General features: G+C 36.4%; 1 protein-coding gene across 2 annotated transcripts in view; it reads right to left on the bottom strand.

Moving 5' to 3' along the window:
• Nucleotides 1-1,306: 1,306 nt before the first annotated feature.
• The window catches only part of LOC125673564 (protein unc-93 homolog A-like), a 25,600-nt gene continuing 13,324 nt past the window's right edge, over nucleotides 1,307-13,582 (bottom strand). For both annotated transcript variants that reach the window (XM_048910181.2, XM_048910190.2), the window contains exons 3-5: nucleotides 9,765-9,900; nucleotides 5,673-5,804; nucleotides 1,307-2,169 (exon numbers count right to left, since the gene is read on the bottom strand). In XM_048910181.2, the coding sequence (XP_048766138.2) occupies nucleotides 1,943-2,169; nucleotides 5,673-5,804; nucleotides 9,765-9,900 (495 nt within the window). In that variant the 3' untranslated portion in view covers nucleotides 1,307-1,942. The remainder of the gene's footprint in view (nucleotides 2,170-5,672; nucleotides 5,805-9,764; nucleotides 9,901-13,582) is intronic.

The raw sequence follows: 13,582 nt of genomic DNA, 5'->3' as shown, positions 1-13,582 counted from the left end.
TTTACCTGATCAAGATATAGGGTTGGCGGCAGGTATGATCGGTCGACAGGGGATGTTTACTCCACATAGGCACCTGATCCCACCTCTGGTATATCCAAGGATCCGTGTTTGCCCAACTCATTAATTTGTATTCCTTATAGGAGTTATGAGATTGATCATTGTTCTTTATCTTCACCTTTTATAGAAGTTAATGAGATTGATCACTGTTTTTTATCTTTATCTTGTATAGGAGTTATGAAATTAATCACTGTTCGTTATCTTCACCTTTTATAAGAGTTAAGAGATTGATCACTGTTCGTTCCGTGGTGATCCGGGTTAGAATAGGTCATCAGTACCCCCTTGCGTGCCGTAAGAGGCGACTAAATGGGACCGGTCCTTCGGATGAGACCGCATAAACCGAGGTCCCATGTCACAGCAGGTGTAGCACGATAAAGATTCCTCCCTGCTCAATGGCTATAAGTGCCGAGCATATGCCTAAATTTTGCAATCTTTCACCGGCAATGGTGACGTTTCCATATGAGTGAAATATTCTGGAGAGGGACGTTAAACTATATTCAATCAATCATCCCTGTTCGTTATCTTCACCTTTTATAGGAATTATGAGATTTGTCACCGTTCGTTATCTTTACCTTTATAGGAGTTATGAGATTGATCACTGCTCGTTTTTTCTTCACCTTTTCATGTACAGCTCTTTTAGTGTATCACCTCCAGGGATGATGTTATAAATGTTGTTTTCCTGTTCTTTCTTGTGTTTATATGAATGTGAAATACTGTATATACATGTTTATCTGTCGGACAGGGTTACGGGAAAGATATATTAACCTGACAGTTGTTTATTGATGAAAGCGATCTGTGGAGGGGGGACAGCGCTGACAACTTGAGAGACCATGGAGTTCAAGCGGGGTGTAGGGGTGAAAATCCCAGAATTGCAAAAACAGACTTTTTATTGTTAAAAAATATCAAGCCCAAGGGGATGCAGCGCAGCCCCCGTAATCCCCTCTAGATCCGCCACTGAACAATTAACCCCACTCTATATCCTACCCTGAACCGTAACACCCCTCTAGATCCTCCACTGAAATACATGCACATCGTATATTATTCTACTTGTCTGAAAAAGCATTGGAAACAATCGAATTTTAATCTAGAGACCATGTACAGGCACAGTGAAAGCAGATCGGTTGTGGCTGCTCTACACGGAATACTGCATACATGTAGATCACACACTGAGTCTTAATATCCACAGATCGAATACTAGAACATAATACTGGCCACATACCCCAAGAGAAAATCAATATCTAAAACAGAATTAAAGGAATGTATATTTTTATTGACACAGTAATTATATCACTTTCGAAACAAAACAAACTTTGCATTATGCAAGCTGAACATGTACTAATTCGTTGCAGGTTAGAAAACATATTCCAAATCAATAAAAAGCTCTAGAAAAAAAGGTGTGTTGTAAAATGACAGTGTAACAGACTACATTAATAGACTACGATGACATCATACACAGACTACAGTGACGTTTTACAATGACTATCATGACGGCAACGTTTGGCAGTATTACAATATAGCAAAAGTTAACAAAACGTTTACAGAATACAATTTTGGATGTGTGAATAAAGCCTTTTTTATTATCGTAAATCAAGTATATGTCGCGAGGTTTTAATTCTATAATTTTGTATTCAACATCACGAATTTACGGGGAAATGACGATCACGCGATTAAAACCTAATTTCAATAACCTAAAAGTTAACTGGAAAACAGCTCTTTTAACAAATATATTGTTTGTCCTTAAGTTTTCGTCATCAAAACACGAGTACATGTACATGTATTTGGCTTTTCTTTTCTATTGTGCAATTCTAATTATTACAAATACCATATGAAAAACATTTAAAGAAATTGAACATAATTCCGTAATGAAACCTGATACGTTATAACACTAAACATTAAATGCTCGATTTTCCATTGGTGTTATGGGGTTATTTGACACCTCCATGATGAGGTACCCAATAACACCCAACACAAGGGTGGATCCAATTAAACATACTTTGTAGAGGAGCGTGAGGACAATGGAGGAGAAAAAGACGGCACACAGCCCTAAGCCCTGGCACACCCTGTAACATATGACTGCAGGCTCCTTCCGGACAGCAGACGACACCAATATGCCTGAAATACAGTGAAAATATTGATAAAAAGCGTCATATAATTAGGATCTTTACTTTGGAGGTTAGCTCAAAAATGTAATTACGTCTTACAAATTTACCTTGAATAAGAATTTTTAAAACACAAAATACTTAAATTATGTCCTTTTTATTGTAAAATTCTTGGAAGGGACTACAGTTTGCGGTGGAGGGTTTTTAGAAGAAAACCTGAACAGTTTTCTCTTTCATGGTGATAATTTACAATTCTTTTATTGGAGAATAAGTTTTACCACATCGTAGCGAAAAGCGATTTTCGATTTGAGTTCTAAAATCCAGAATATCCAGTACATTTAGTAGAAAACCCAATGCTCAGATGTACAGGAATAAAGAGGAACTCATTAAAAGAAGTTAATGCATTTGTCAACATATGATCAGAATAGTCCTCTCCTGGGACCAGAAAATACTCCTTCATCATGGAACGCGAATTTTACAATTTTGGTAAAAGGCCAGTTGTTTATTGTAATAATGCAAACAGTTTTTCTGCTGGGTGTCCACAAGTACAGAAGATTTTTTCTGATCATGAATTATCAAGCATTTTCAATATGCTTAACTTTCCCCCAGTCTAGGCCTCAGTGTAGGATGGATTTCAGAAGTTTGGAAGAGCGAAGAGGGCTCATTGCATGCTTAATATTACACAAACAGTTTGACTGCTTGCCGAGGTAAAGACAATCTTAAAACATAATGCATCTTTAATATAATAATACATAATGATACATCGTCAATATATGATCAACTCTGGATCTGAACCCAGGGCAAATTAATTAATACATTTGTTGCTCATTATACATGTAACCATGCAAACAGTTTGCATGTTTGATATTCAGGAGTAAATAATATTTTCTAAAATGAAATGCATTTTCAACGTATGATCAATTAGGCTCCTTTCTGGCGTCTGAACCCTATACCCAAAAGTCGTATATTTCACATTGCATTTCTAGAACACACTGCATTTTAAACCACTAAGCCAAACCCTGGAATCTGAACACTGGGATCTTTCTCATCGATCATGAAAATCATACAAACAATTGTTTTCTTGACGTCCATCAATATTCCAAAGATTTTCTATAGTATTTTCAATATATGTACGTGCATATGACTAATCTAGCACCATTATGGTACTTGAACCCAGGGGTCATGGATTTCAAACATTTTGGGTATAGGGCTTAATGCTCATTACAATCAGGCAAACATTGTGCCTCCTTGATGTCCAGAAGTAAAGAAGATTTTCTAAATTGTAATACATTTTCAATATATGACCAGCTTAGCCCTACCCTGTGGTATGAACCCATGGGATCATGAATTTAACTCTTCTGGTAAAAGGCTCATTGTGCCAATAGTTTGAATGCTTGATGTCCAGGAGTAAAGAAGATTTTTAAATATTTCATTTAATGTGATGGCGTTGGCCACACCTATCAGACCCCATGGCGGCAGAATCCATGAAATAACTATGTGTTCCCCATGACCCTTAGATGCTACAAACCAAATTTGGTTGAAATTGGTACAGAGAAAAAGCTTAAAATGTTCAAAAATGTATGATTGACACACCACTATAACAACAGAGGATAAAAACATATAGCAATAGGTCCCTTGATTCACTCGGGCGATCTCACAATGCTTGAAATGTAGCAATATTATGCCGACTAAAATCAACAATGCAAATGTTTAACATCCAGGGTGATGGGATCTAACATTGTTATAGGTGTGATATACGCCATTTTTGTGGTGAATGAAAAATTGAAAATAACCCCAAAACATTCTTGGATTATTCATTAACACGTTTTCTCGAAATATAATCGCCTCGTGTCCGCTATTTACTTTAACTTTCCTGGGTTTTTAAAATCTCGGTCACATAAGTTGATTTCCATTAAATATAATTTGCTATTCATTACAATAAATGAAATAGATAAATAAATAATAAAAGGAACAAAAAATAATAAAAGAGAATAAAAACAAAGTTAAAAACAACAACAACCAAAATAATAATAATAAAGAACTTCAAACTAACAAGAAGAAAAAACCCCAACAACAAAACCTGCAACATAATCATTGTGTACAGACGATTCTGCTAGGAGGTGATTTTCTGATATACATGTATCACCAACGTGAAGAAACCAAATACAGGAGCAGAGTTAAAAGCAGTAATAATTGATATGACACTTCTAGAATGAAATTAGCATCCTTGTGGATCACTTGAGGAAACTAAATTACATAAATCTATTTCGTAACATATCTATCGAGATAAAGCAACGCTGTCTGATGACATTGCGCCATTTGCCAGAGGCGATCTAGTATGAAAACTGGAGATTTTTAAGGAAATGAAATCTATATACAATAAATTATATAATACCCTGTGCATTGTCTATATACACGTAGCACTTTCTCTATACAAACAGCCTTATTATAACATTTTGACATCTTTTTATAAAAACATAAACCCACATTATCAGGAATAACAGGATTATGGCAGACAATAAATGCAATCCACATCACTCGAGGGAACAGACAGTGACAAGATCGATAACTCTAGAGTGTCATCATTCCATACGTATGAAAATAAATGTGATAAAAGTCATGATTACCAAATGTAATGAATAAAAAGCAGATAATAAGTTTTTCCTGTAACAATAAATTTTCTGGGAAAAGCGCCATGTTATAAGTTAAATTCTTTGACTGTCAAGGACCGACATGCAGTAGTTTCGCGATGATGTATTGAACGCTTGGCTTCTCTGAGAAACATTAGTTTGACAGATTCCGTCTGTTTCCGTAAATCAGATTTATTGATTTTCTGAAATATCACCATCCTATAAAGTCGGAATTGATAGAAACTTTATTCTAAACGCAAGTCATTTATTTCCCCAGAATTCACTTAAAATGACACGATCAATTGCTAGAAAGGAATGGTTTTTGTCGACTATATCTTCTTTTGGATAGTTGCCATGATTCTTGCATCATGCGACAATGCAATTTCAAGAAAATCTCCCTGTAATGACCACAAAATTTTTGTATAAGCTAGTGGTTCTAATCCAATTACGTGTAAGCCATAGACCCAGTACTGACTACAGTACAAGAACAAATATGTATACGTTATCAAGTCGGTTCATTTAATCATAAACTCCGGCATTCCAAATCAAAGCAAAATAATTTACGGCGGGTGTGACCGGTCGACAGGGGATGCTTTCTCCTCCTAGGCACCTGATCCCACCTCTGGTATGTCCAGTGGTCCGTATGCCCAACTCTCTATCTTGTATTCCTTATGGGAGTTATGAGATTTATCACTGTTCGTTATCTTCACTTTTTCATTTTGGCTATTTATATGCTCAGATCAGAATCTTCCAACATTATAAGAACACGATTTACATACGCAGTTGAGCTATGGGGCAGTGGTAATGGCAAATGTAAACAGAACGTGGAGTTAATAAATCAAGCGGAAATAAAAATCAATTTGGGAACAATAGTTGGTGACCTTACCTTGTACTTGAGACTGCCAAACAGCGTCTAGGGCTCCCCAGAGGGTCATGAATCCCAGAATGCTGTAAACAGAATCCGAGTGTGGCTCCCATATGTACAATACTAGAAGAAGACCTTGTGTGACCAGGAAACCTTCAAATCAAAGAGAATTATGCATTATTCATAACCGTTTTATTGCAAATAGTGTATATTCTCCTTTATAATTAATTAATTGTTGAAGAACGATGTAGTTGTTCTCTAGGGTTCAAATGTTAAACGTTTACTCTACTTTATATTGGTCATTAAATTCAAAGACGTTTTGAATAATGAATGCTTTGATTAAATTATTCACAATACTGATGCAGTTCCTAGTTGTATCTGATATTTCCCTACAGCGACAAATGGAGAAAAAAACACATCTCTCTCTTGAACAGGTCCGAATTACAATGGATAGATGGTAGAATACTCTAATTACGATCTAAATGTGGAAACTGCCAAACTGTGGGCAATTCAAAAATCTTAACCGGAAAGAAAAAGACACTAGGCTAGAGAGACAAATGATACACACAGCGGATGGTTTTTTTTTTTTTTTTTTTTTTTTTATAGCGGGAGGTTAACAGGTTATTAAACACGGCGGATGTTTTATGGCGGGTGGTTAATAGGTTACAGGTTTTATATCTAACACATTTCCTCTAATCGATCCTTACTTCATTATTGTTGATCAATATATTTCTATTTCCCCCACAAAAGAACGTTTCCTGTGGATATTTTCAAACGTACTAAATTCTTTCTCTCATTTATGAATTTTGTTTCTCAGCGAATGAATTTGCATTACAAGTATGAAAATTTCTCTATAAAATCCATACAATCACATGCAGCCTGGTAGGCGGAACAAATTTCTATTTCATCATTCTTTGAACAGATATACTTTACGCTCAACAAGACCGGGTCTTAATGAGTTGGTCTCGTGAGCTGCCAAATACGAGAAGCTCAGCCCGTTAGATAATGAAATTCTACCGACAGAAATAATTTTTCTCCGGCCATCATTCAATCGACAAATCCTTATGAATGTTCGCAACACAGTTACCAAAATTTATCATCATCTCGCTAATTTTTGTTTGGCCATTCCTAAAGCCATTTAGGGGTGATCACCCACAAACTAGCGTCCACTCGCAAAATTATCCATTGTGTGTTTTTCAAAGCTGTATGCTATTATTTTTTTCAAAGTGTACAGAATTACTTTAATGCATCTGAATTAGTTAATTCTTATTAACTTTACCGTAATTACATGCTTGAAAACATTTGCATAAAAAAGAAAATAGTGGTAAGATTATTTATAAAGGAAATGGGGAATTTGCCGCTCGTGTTGGGAAATCGTGCGCATGCGTGTCAATTTGGGGTCAAATAGTGAAGTATGGGAGTCCGGTATATAAATGGATCATACCCAGTTATCTCTGCTACCTCAACTTTTTTTTCTTCCTTCGTTGTGCAAACATATTTTAGAACCTGTCATTTCTCCCCGATTCGAAGTCATGTCTGGACATGCGTCCATAAGAAGCCCCACGCGCATGAAATAAATCCTACCATGACGTGCAATGTCTAAATATATATTTGAAATAGCATAAAACAGCTAAGAGTTTTAGGAATTACTAAGCGGTATTTTATGTTTTTATTTCTCTTACATAAAAACGTGAATCACTTATTGTGGCAGAGTCATTTCTTATCTAATATGTATATAATACATTTATATATGCATGTATGCATTGTTATTCATTTCATTTCAATACGGAAGTTCCGAGTTCCCCAAGAGTTATTTCCCTTTGTCGAACTCTTCCGTAAATTATGACGTAAAATATGATGACAGTGGGTACATTTGCTAATTACTATCGTTGTATTATTTCTTAAAAGATGATATCCAGAGTTTCTGAGACCATCCTATCTCAGGGAAAAGGCAACTTTAGTGAGTTTATGAGTATTGGATAACAAAATGGCTCAAACAAATATTGTTAATTGCCATTTTTCTTTGATAAAAGCGTCACTCATGTAGCTTTGATAAAAGCGTCACTCATGTAGAAGAGGAAACGAATAATGCTTCAATAGCCAATTTGATGATCTTATTCAAACAAATTATGCTTGATATGGGCAGAATATGCATACCAGTGATTGATATAAACAAAAGTTACGCTTTTATTACATTAATCGTACGTAATCGTTATGTACAATGCCAGTCTACGATATAATGCATGCAAGGTGAAGATAACGAACAGTGATCAATCTCATAACTCCTACAAGCAATACAAAATAGATAGTTGGGCAAACACGGACCCCTGGACACACCAGAGGTGGGATCAGGTGCCTAGGAGGAGTAAGCATCCCCTGTTGACCGGTCACACCCGCCGTGAGCCCCATATCTTGATCAGGTAAACGGAGTTATCCGCAGTCAAAATCAGTGTGCCAAGAACGGCTTAACAATCGGTATGAAACACGTCAGACAGCATTTGATCCAATGCGTACATTGTGTACCCACCATACGTCATAAAATGCGAAAGATTCGACAAAGGGAAATAACTTTTGGGTAACTCCGAACTTGCGTATTTAACATCAATGCTATGTGTATTGAATTATATAATCCTTTAATGGATCTGCAATTCAATATTCGGTCAAGCATAACACTTAGTGAGTTCTTTGGTATAGAGTGCCTGAGGTGCCTAATTATGTCTTGGCCAAATTGTCCATAAGTCTTTTAATTTCATTGGTGTTTTAGTTTTGTGTCTTGCGTTTTTATTGGGTTTGGGATTTGTTCCCTCCAAAAGTTCTTGGTGTCAGTTCATTTCTTTGTCTGAAATTTGAAGTGACCAGTCCATAGATCAGTATATAAGTTTTGAATTGACATAGACCTGATAGTACTACCTGAGACTGACTTTTCCTCTCAATTGGTAAGTTACTAAGTTTATTACTAATGATAATATACTTCTAATATATATCTAAAATGGTAAATCCTATAATTTTGTATTAAGATTAATTTCCTATGCACTTCATCCTGAGTAAAAGTATATAGTGAGAGAGAATCATTTATTTTAACTATAAAGTGTAAATACATGTAGTTCAATTGTCTCACTATGATGTATCTTAATTAAGGGCCATATTTTTATGATAATTGCATTAGCAGCTAGTTGTAAGTTATTTGTTAACTTGCAGGTTTGAACTTTATATGGTGACATTTATTTATCACATTGGCAGTTCACCATTGTATATATTGGCCTATTCCCATAGAATGGTATGTTTGAGTTACTAACTTAATTAAATATTTCTCATAATGGATATTTTATATCAAAGTAATAACTGTAATGTTTATATTATGATAAGCATAAGTGTACAGTAAAGATTTTATCCATAGGCAAGAGTAAATATTGGGAGATGCATTTGTGTATTTAATGTTACATGTATAGCACTTTGTGTAAGACAAAGTTATCTCCCTAGAAGTATGTAAATATTGCTACCATTAATTGTATATCAATTAGTCTGTAAAAGTAATATTGTATTTTATGATTTATACATATGTTTGATTATTGTTATACAATTGTTACAGGGCTTTCTTTTCAAGCAACTTAATATATACATGTACTTTGCTGAATAAACGTCTTGTTCAGAACCTCAACAGGAGTTGGTCATCCTTACTAATTAGCAATCAACACCCTGTTACATTATGGCACCGTAATGTAGTAACAAATGCACATCTTTACACCGATGATCTGACCTCTGGAAGTCTGAACTGGACACGTGACTGTCACTTGATTTATCTTCTGAATATGCATTAATACTGATCGAGTTACCGTTGTTTGTAAACACGATTTAAATGGTTAAAACAGGTTAAATAATGTATGACATGTTCTACAGCCTCATAACTACGTACGTGCGATGATTTAACAGTGTTTTTACAAAGTGGACAAAAGTCAAAGTTGGACCATACAGCTTTAATTTTTTTTCCTTTGGCATACTTCCATTATCGTAGGCTCTATGTACATGTATAACACGTTTTGAACAATAAGGATGGCAAAACAATATTATCAGCTAGCCTTCAATTGTTAAACGTTTTTTCGTACCCTCTTTTACCTTGCAGAACAAAAACGACCGGTTTAAGTCTTTTTTGGAGTTTTTCGATAACCAACAACATCGCCAACTGCGCTGTACCGTAGCACATCATGATGTACCCTATCATTCCCATGCCTAGGGTATCGGTACCATACATCTGAAACAACAATATAAATACACATCAAGATTCATAGATACACATGTACCTTAATCGTCCGTACTGTCATTCTGACAGCAGAAAACACGCACGAATTATGAGATGACCCCATCATCAGTAACCGTGCCCTACATCCGAAACAAGAAAATACGCACGAATCATGAGATGTACCCCATTATCAGTAACCGTGCCCTACATCCGAAACACGAAAACACGCACGGATCATGATGTGTAACCCATTATCAGTAACCGTGCCCTACATCCAAAACAAGAAAATAAGCACGAATCATGAAATGTACCCCATTATCAGTAACCGTGCCCTACATCCGAAACACGAAAACACGCACGAGTCATGAGATGTACCCCATTATCAGTAACCGTGCCCTATATCCGAAACAAGAAAACACGCACGAGTCATGATATGTACCCCATTATCAGTAACCGTGCCCTACATCCGAAACAAGAAAACACGCACGAGTCATGAGATGTACCCCATTATCAGTAACCGGGCCCTACATCCGAAACAAGAAAACACGCACGGACCATGAGATGTACCCCATCATCAGTAACCGTGCCCTACATCCGAAACACGAAAACACGCACGAGTCATGAGATGTACCCCATTATCAGTAACCGTGCCCTACATCCATAACAAGAAAACACGCACGAGTCATGAGATGTACCCCATTATCAGTAACCGTGCCCTACATCCGAAACAAGAAAACACGCACGAGTCATGAGATGTACCCATCATCAGTAACCGTGCCCTACATCCGAAACAAGAAAACACGCAGGGATCATGATGTGTAACCCATTATCAGTAACCGTGCCCTACATCCAAAACAAGAAAATAAGCACGAATCATGAGATGTACCCCATTATCAATAACCGTGCCCTACATCCAAAACAAGAAAATAAGCACGAATCATGAGATGTACCCCATTATCAGTAACCGTGCCCTACATCCGAAACCACGCACGAGTCATGAGATGTATCCCCCATCATCAGTAACCGTGCCCTACATACACAACAAGAAAACACGCACGAGTCATGAGATGTACCCCATTATCAGTAGCCGTGTCCTACATCCGAAACAAGGAAATAGCGCTTTATTTACGTAACGCGCTTCGTGAAATTTATGCCTTCGTAAGAAGTTGCAGTTCATATCCTCATGTATTTTCAAAAATTAGATTTATTTCTTATTTTTACATTCTACCGTCATTTCTATTGAATTTCTCAGCCTTTAGATTGACATACGACATACATATTTATGAAGATGGATACGCGTATTGTTCACAACTGCAGCGCATTCATGAGGAAATGGCTATCATTACAAACTGTAAAGATATTAGAAATGTAAATATATCAAAATACAAAGACAACCAAATATTAAATGCTTTGTTTTTAATCATGATTTATACAGATATTGAAAATTTAAAAATCTTAGTTGATATTATATTCTAATTCATAGAAAGGATTGACATTTGGACTAGCACCATTGGGGAAATCTAAACACAATATGCGATGTGTAAACCGTAGAATGAAACTAGGTTGGATAGAACAGAAATTTTATTGACTCGACTAATCTTACAACCTTTTTCTTTTCTGAACATCATTTGCGTTCTTTAACTACCTGAATGGTATTTACCCCCTGAAATGCACCATAAGTATCCCCTCGATACCGCAGCTCACAGCCAAGAACGGCATATCAGACGATATTTTCGTTATCCTACAGTTAAACAGACGATCAATACGTTTTTCTTTTCCCATTTATGGAAAATTGGGGGGGGGGGGGGACTAGTAATTAAAGTCTCAATACACAATAAAAAAGCAAGCGGGCGCCTTAATCATTACAGGAATCATACAGGTCTTAGATTCATTTTGTTTTTCAATATCAATCACATTTGTTTCTTCAAGACATTTTATTGTTCTAGACAGATGTAACAGTTTGATCATTTCGACTTAGCGATGGCCCAGAAATATTTTGATACAGTATATGCGTATAAATCTATTGCACTACATATTCAGTTACATTGTATATTCCTATTGTTTACCAACCCCAGAGCATGGCGGCATATTATATGTTGACTACTCACATACGTTTTGTCTTTATATAGGAATTTGAAATACTTTATACATTTAAAGATGAGACACAATCTGAAACGGGTAGCAAAGATCATATTATGCCTAGTCTGGATAACAACGAAATTGTTTTCAACATTCCACTCCAGATTTACTGCCACTGATGAATCTGGAATGTAATGCTGAATACCCGTGTAAAAATGTTTCAAATACACCAACTGTGGACCTTTTCCAGTGGCGGATCCAGAGAGAGAGAGGGGGGGGTGTCTGAGGGTTAATTAATTTAATTTAAAAACATATTCTATTGAGAAACTCAATAGGATCGGGCAACACAGGCATAGCTTATGTAGGCCCTCTCCCAAACCGGGGGTTAATGGAACCCTCTCACAAAATTTTGCTTAAAAAAGGTAATAATTACGCATTTTGAGGATGGAACTTCCCCCTTTGAAAACCAAAATTAATGGTCGACCCCCCCCCCCCACCCCCTTCTTTCAAAATTTCCTGGATTCTGACATACATGCTCTATAGGATATAGAGAAAAACCACGTGATACACGTAGGCGAGCACTTCTCTAAAACCAAAAAGTGTGTTTGTTTCAAGTAATTCTAACCCCCCCCCCCCAACATCTTTGCTTATAGCCGGGTTGATATTCTTTTTAGAAAAAATCTAAACATCAATTCTGTCTGAACGGGAAACAAGAAGCACGCGGGTCACATCGCTCACTTGAGTGACCTTGACCCTGCCGTTGTTCAGTCGATGTGAATCTCTATTTTTATTCCTATGATCCCAACAAAGCCTCAACGGGTCACTACATAACCGGACTTGAATTCACACACCATGTGCTCCTTTGTTAGCTGACCTATTTTTATATTCATATGAAGCAGAATTTAATAAAACACTTCTACGCAAGAAGAAAAAATCTCTTGCTGTGGTCTTCAACTCGACATTCAGATATATCGACGTTCTATCTATTAACAATTATAACTTTCAATCATGTAAAACTTATACGGTACCAATTTTGATGCACCAGATGCGCATTTCGACAAATAATGTCTCTTCAGTGATGCTCAACCGAAATGTTTGAAATCCGAAATAACTAAGAAGTTTTGGAGCTAAATATAGCCAAAAACAGCGTGCCAAAAAAGTGGAGCCAAATTCGTCCAAGGATAAGAGCTATGCATGAGGGAGATAATCCTTAATTTTGAAATGAATTTCTAAAATGTCGATTCGATATATCCCTCGAAAAAAAAACCAAACACCACAGAGTCGTCCACTTCTACTTCATACTTAGATATTTTATTGAAAGTAGATATTAACGGCAAACTAACAACTCAACTTTATGACAAACGGGATGATTTCAGCTTCTCCATCGTCAACTCCCCATATTTATGTTGTAATATTCCATTACCACCTGCATATGGTGTTTATCTCTCTCAACTGATTCGATACGCAAGAGCTTGTTCTGCATATAGTCAGTTTTTAAATCGAGGCAAGCTACTAACAAGAAGTTGATGGTACAGGAGTTTCAAGTCTCGATTAAAGTCAGCATTTCGCAGTTTTCCTGGTCGTTATAACGATCTAGTTTGCCGATACAACCTAT

This window comes from Ostrea edulis, chromosome 1, assembly GCF_947568905.1.
Source record: "Ostrea edulis chromosome 1, xbOstEdul1.1, whole genome shotgun sequence".
In the NCBI taxonomy this organism is placed as follows: Eukaryota; Metazoa; Mollusca; class Bivalvia; order Ostreida; family Ostreidae; genus Ostrea; species Ostrea edulis.
Note: the sequence above shows the minus strand (reverse complement) of the source record. Positions and strands in the feature narration are given on the sequence as shown.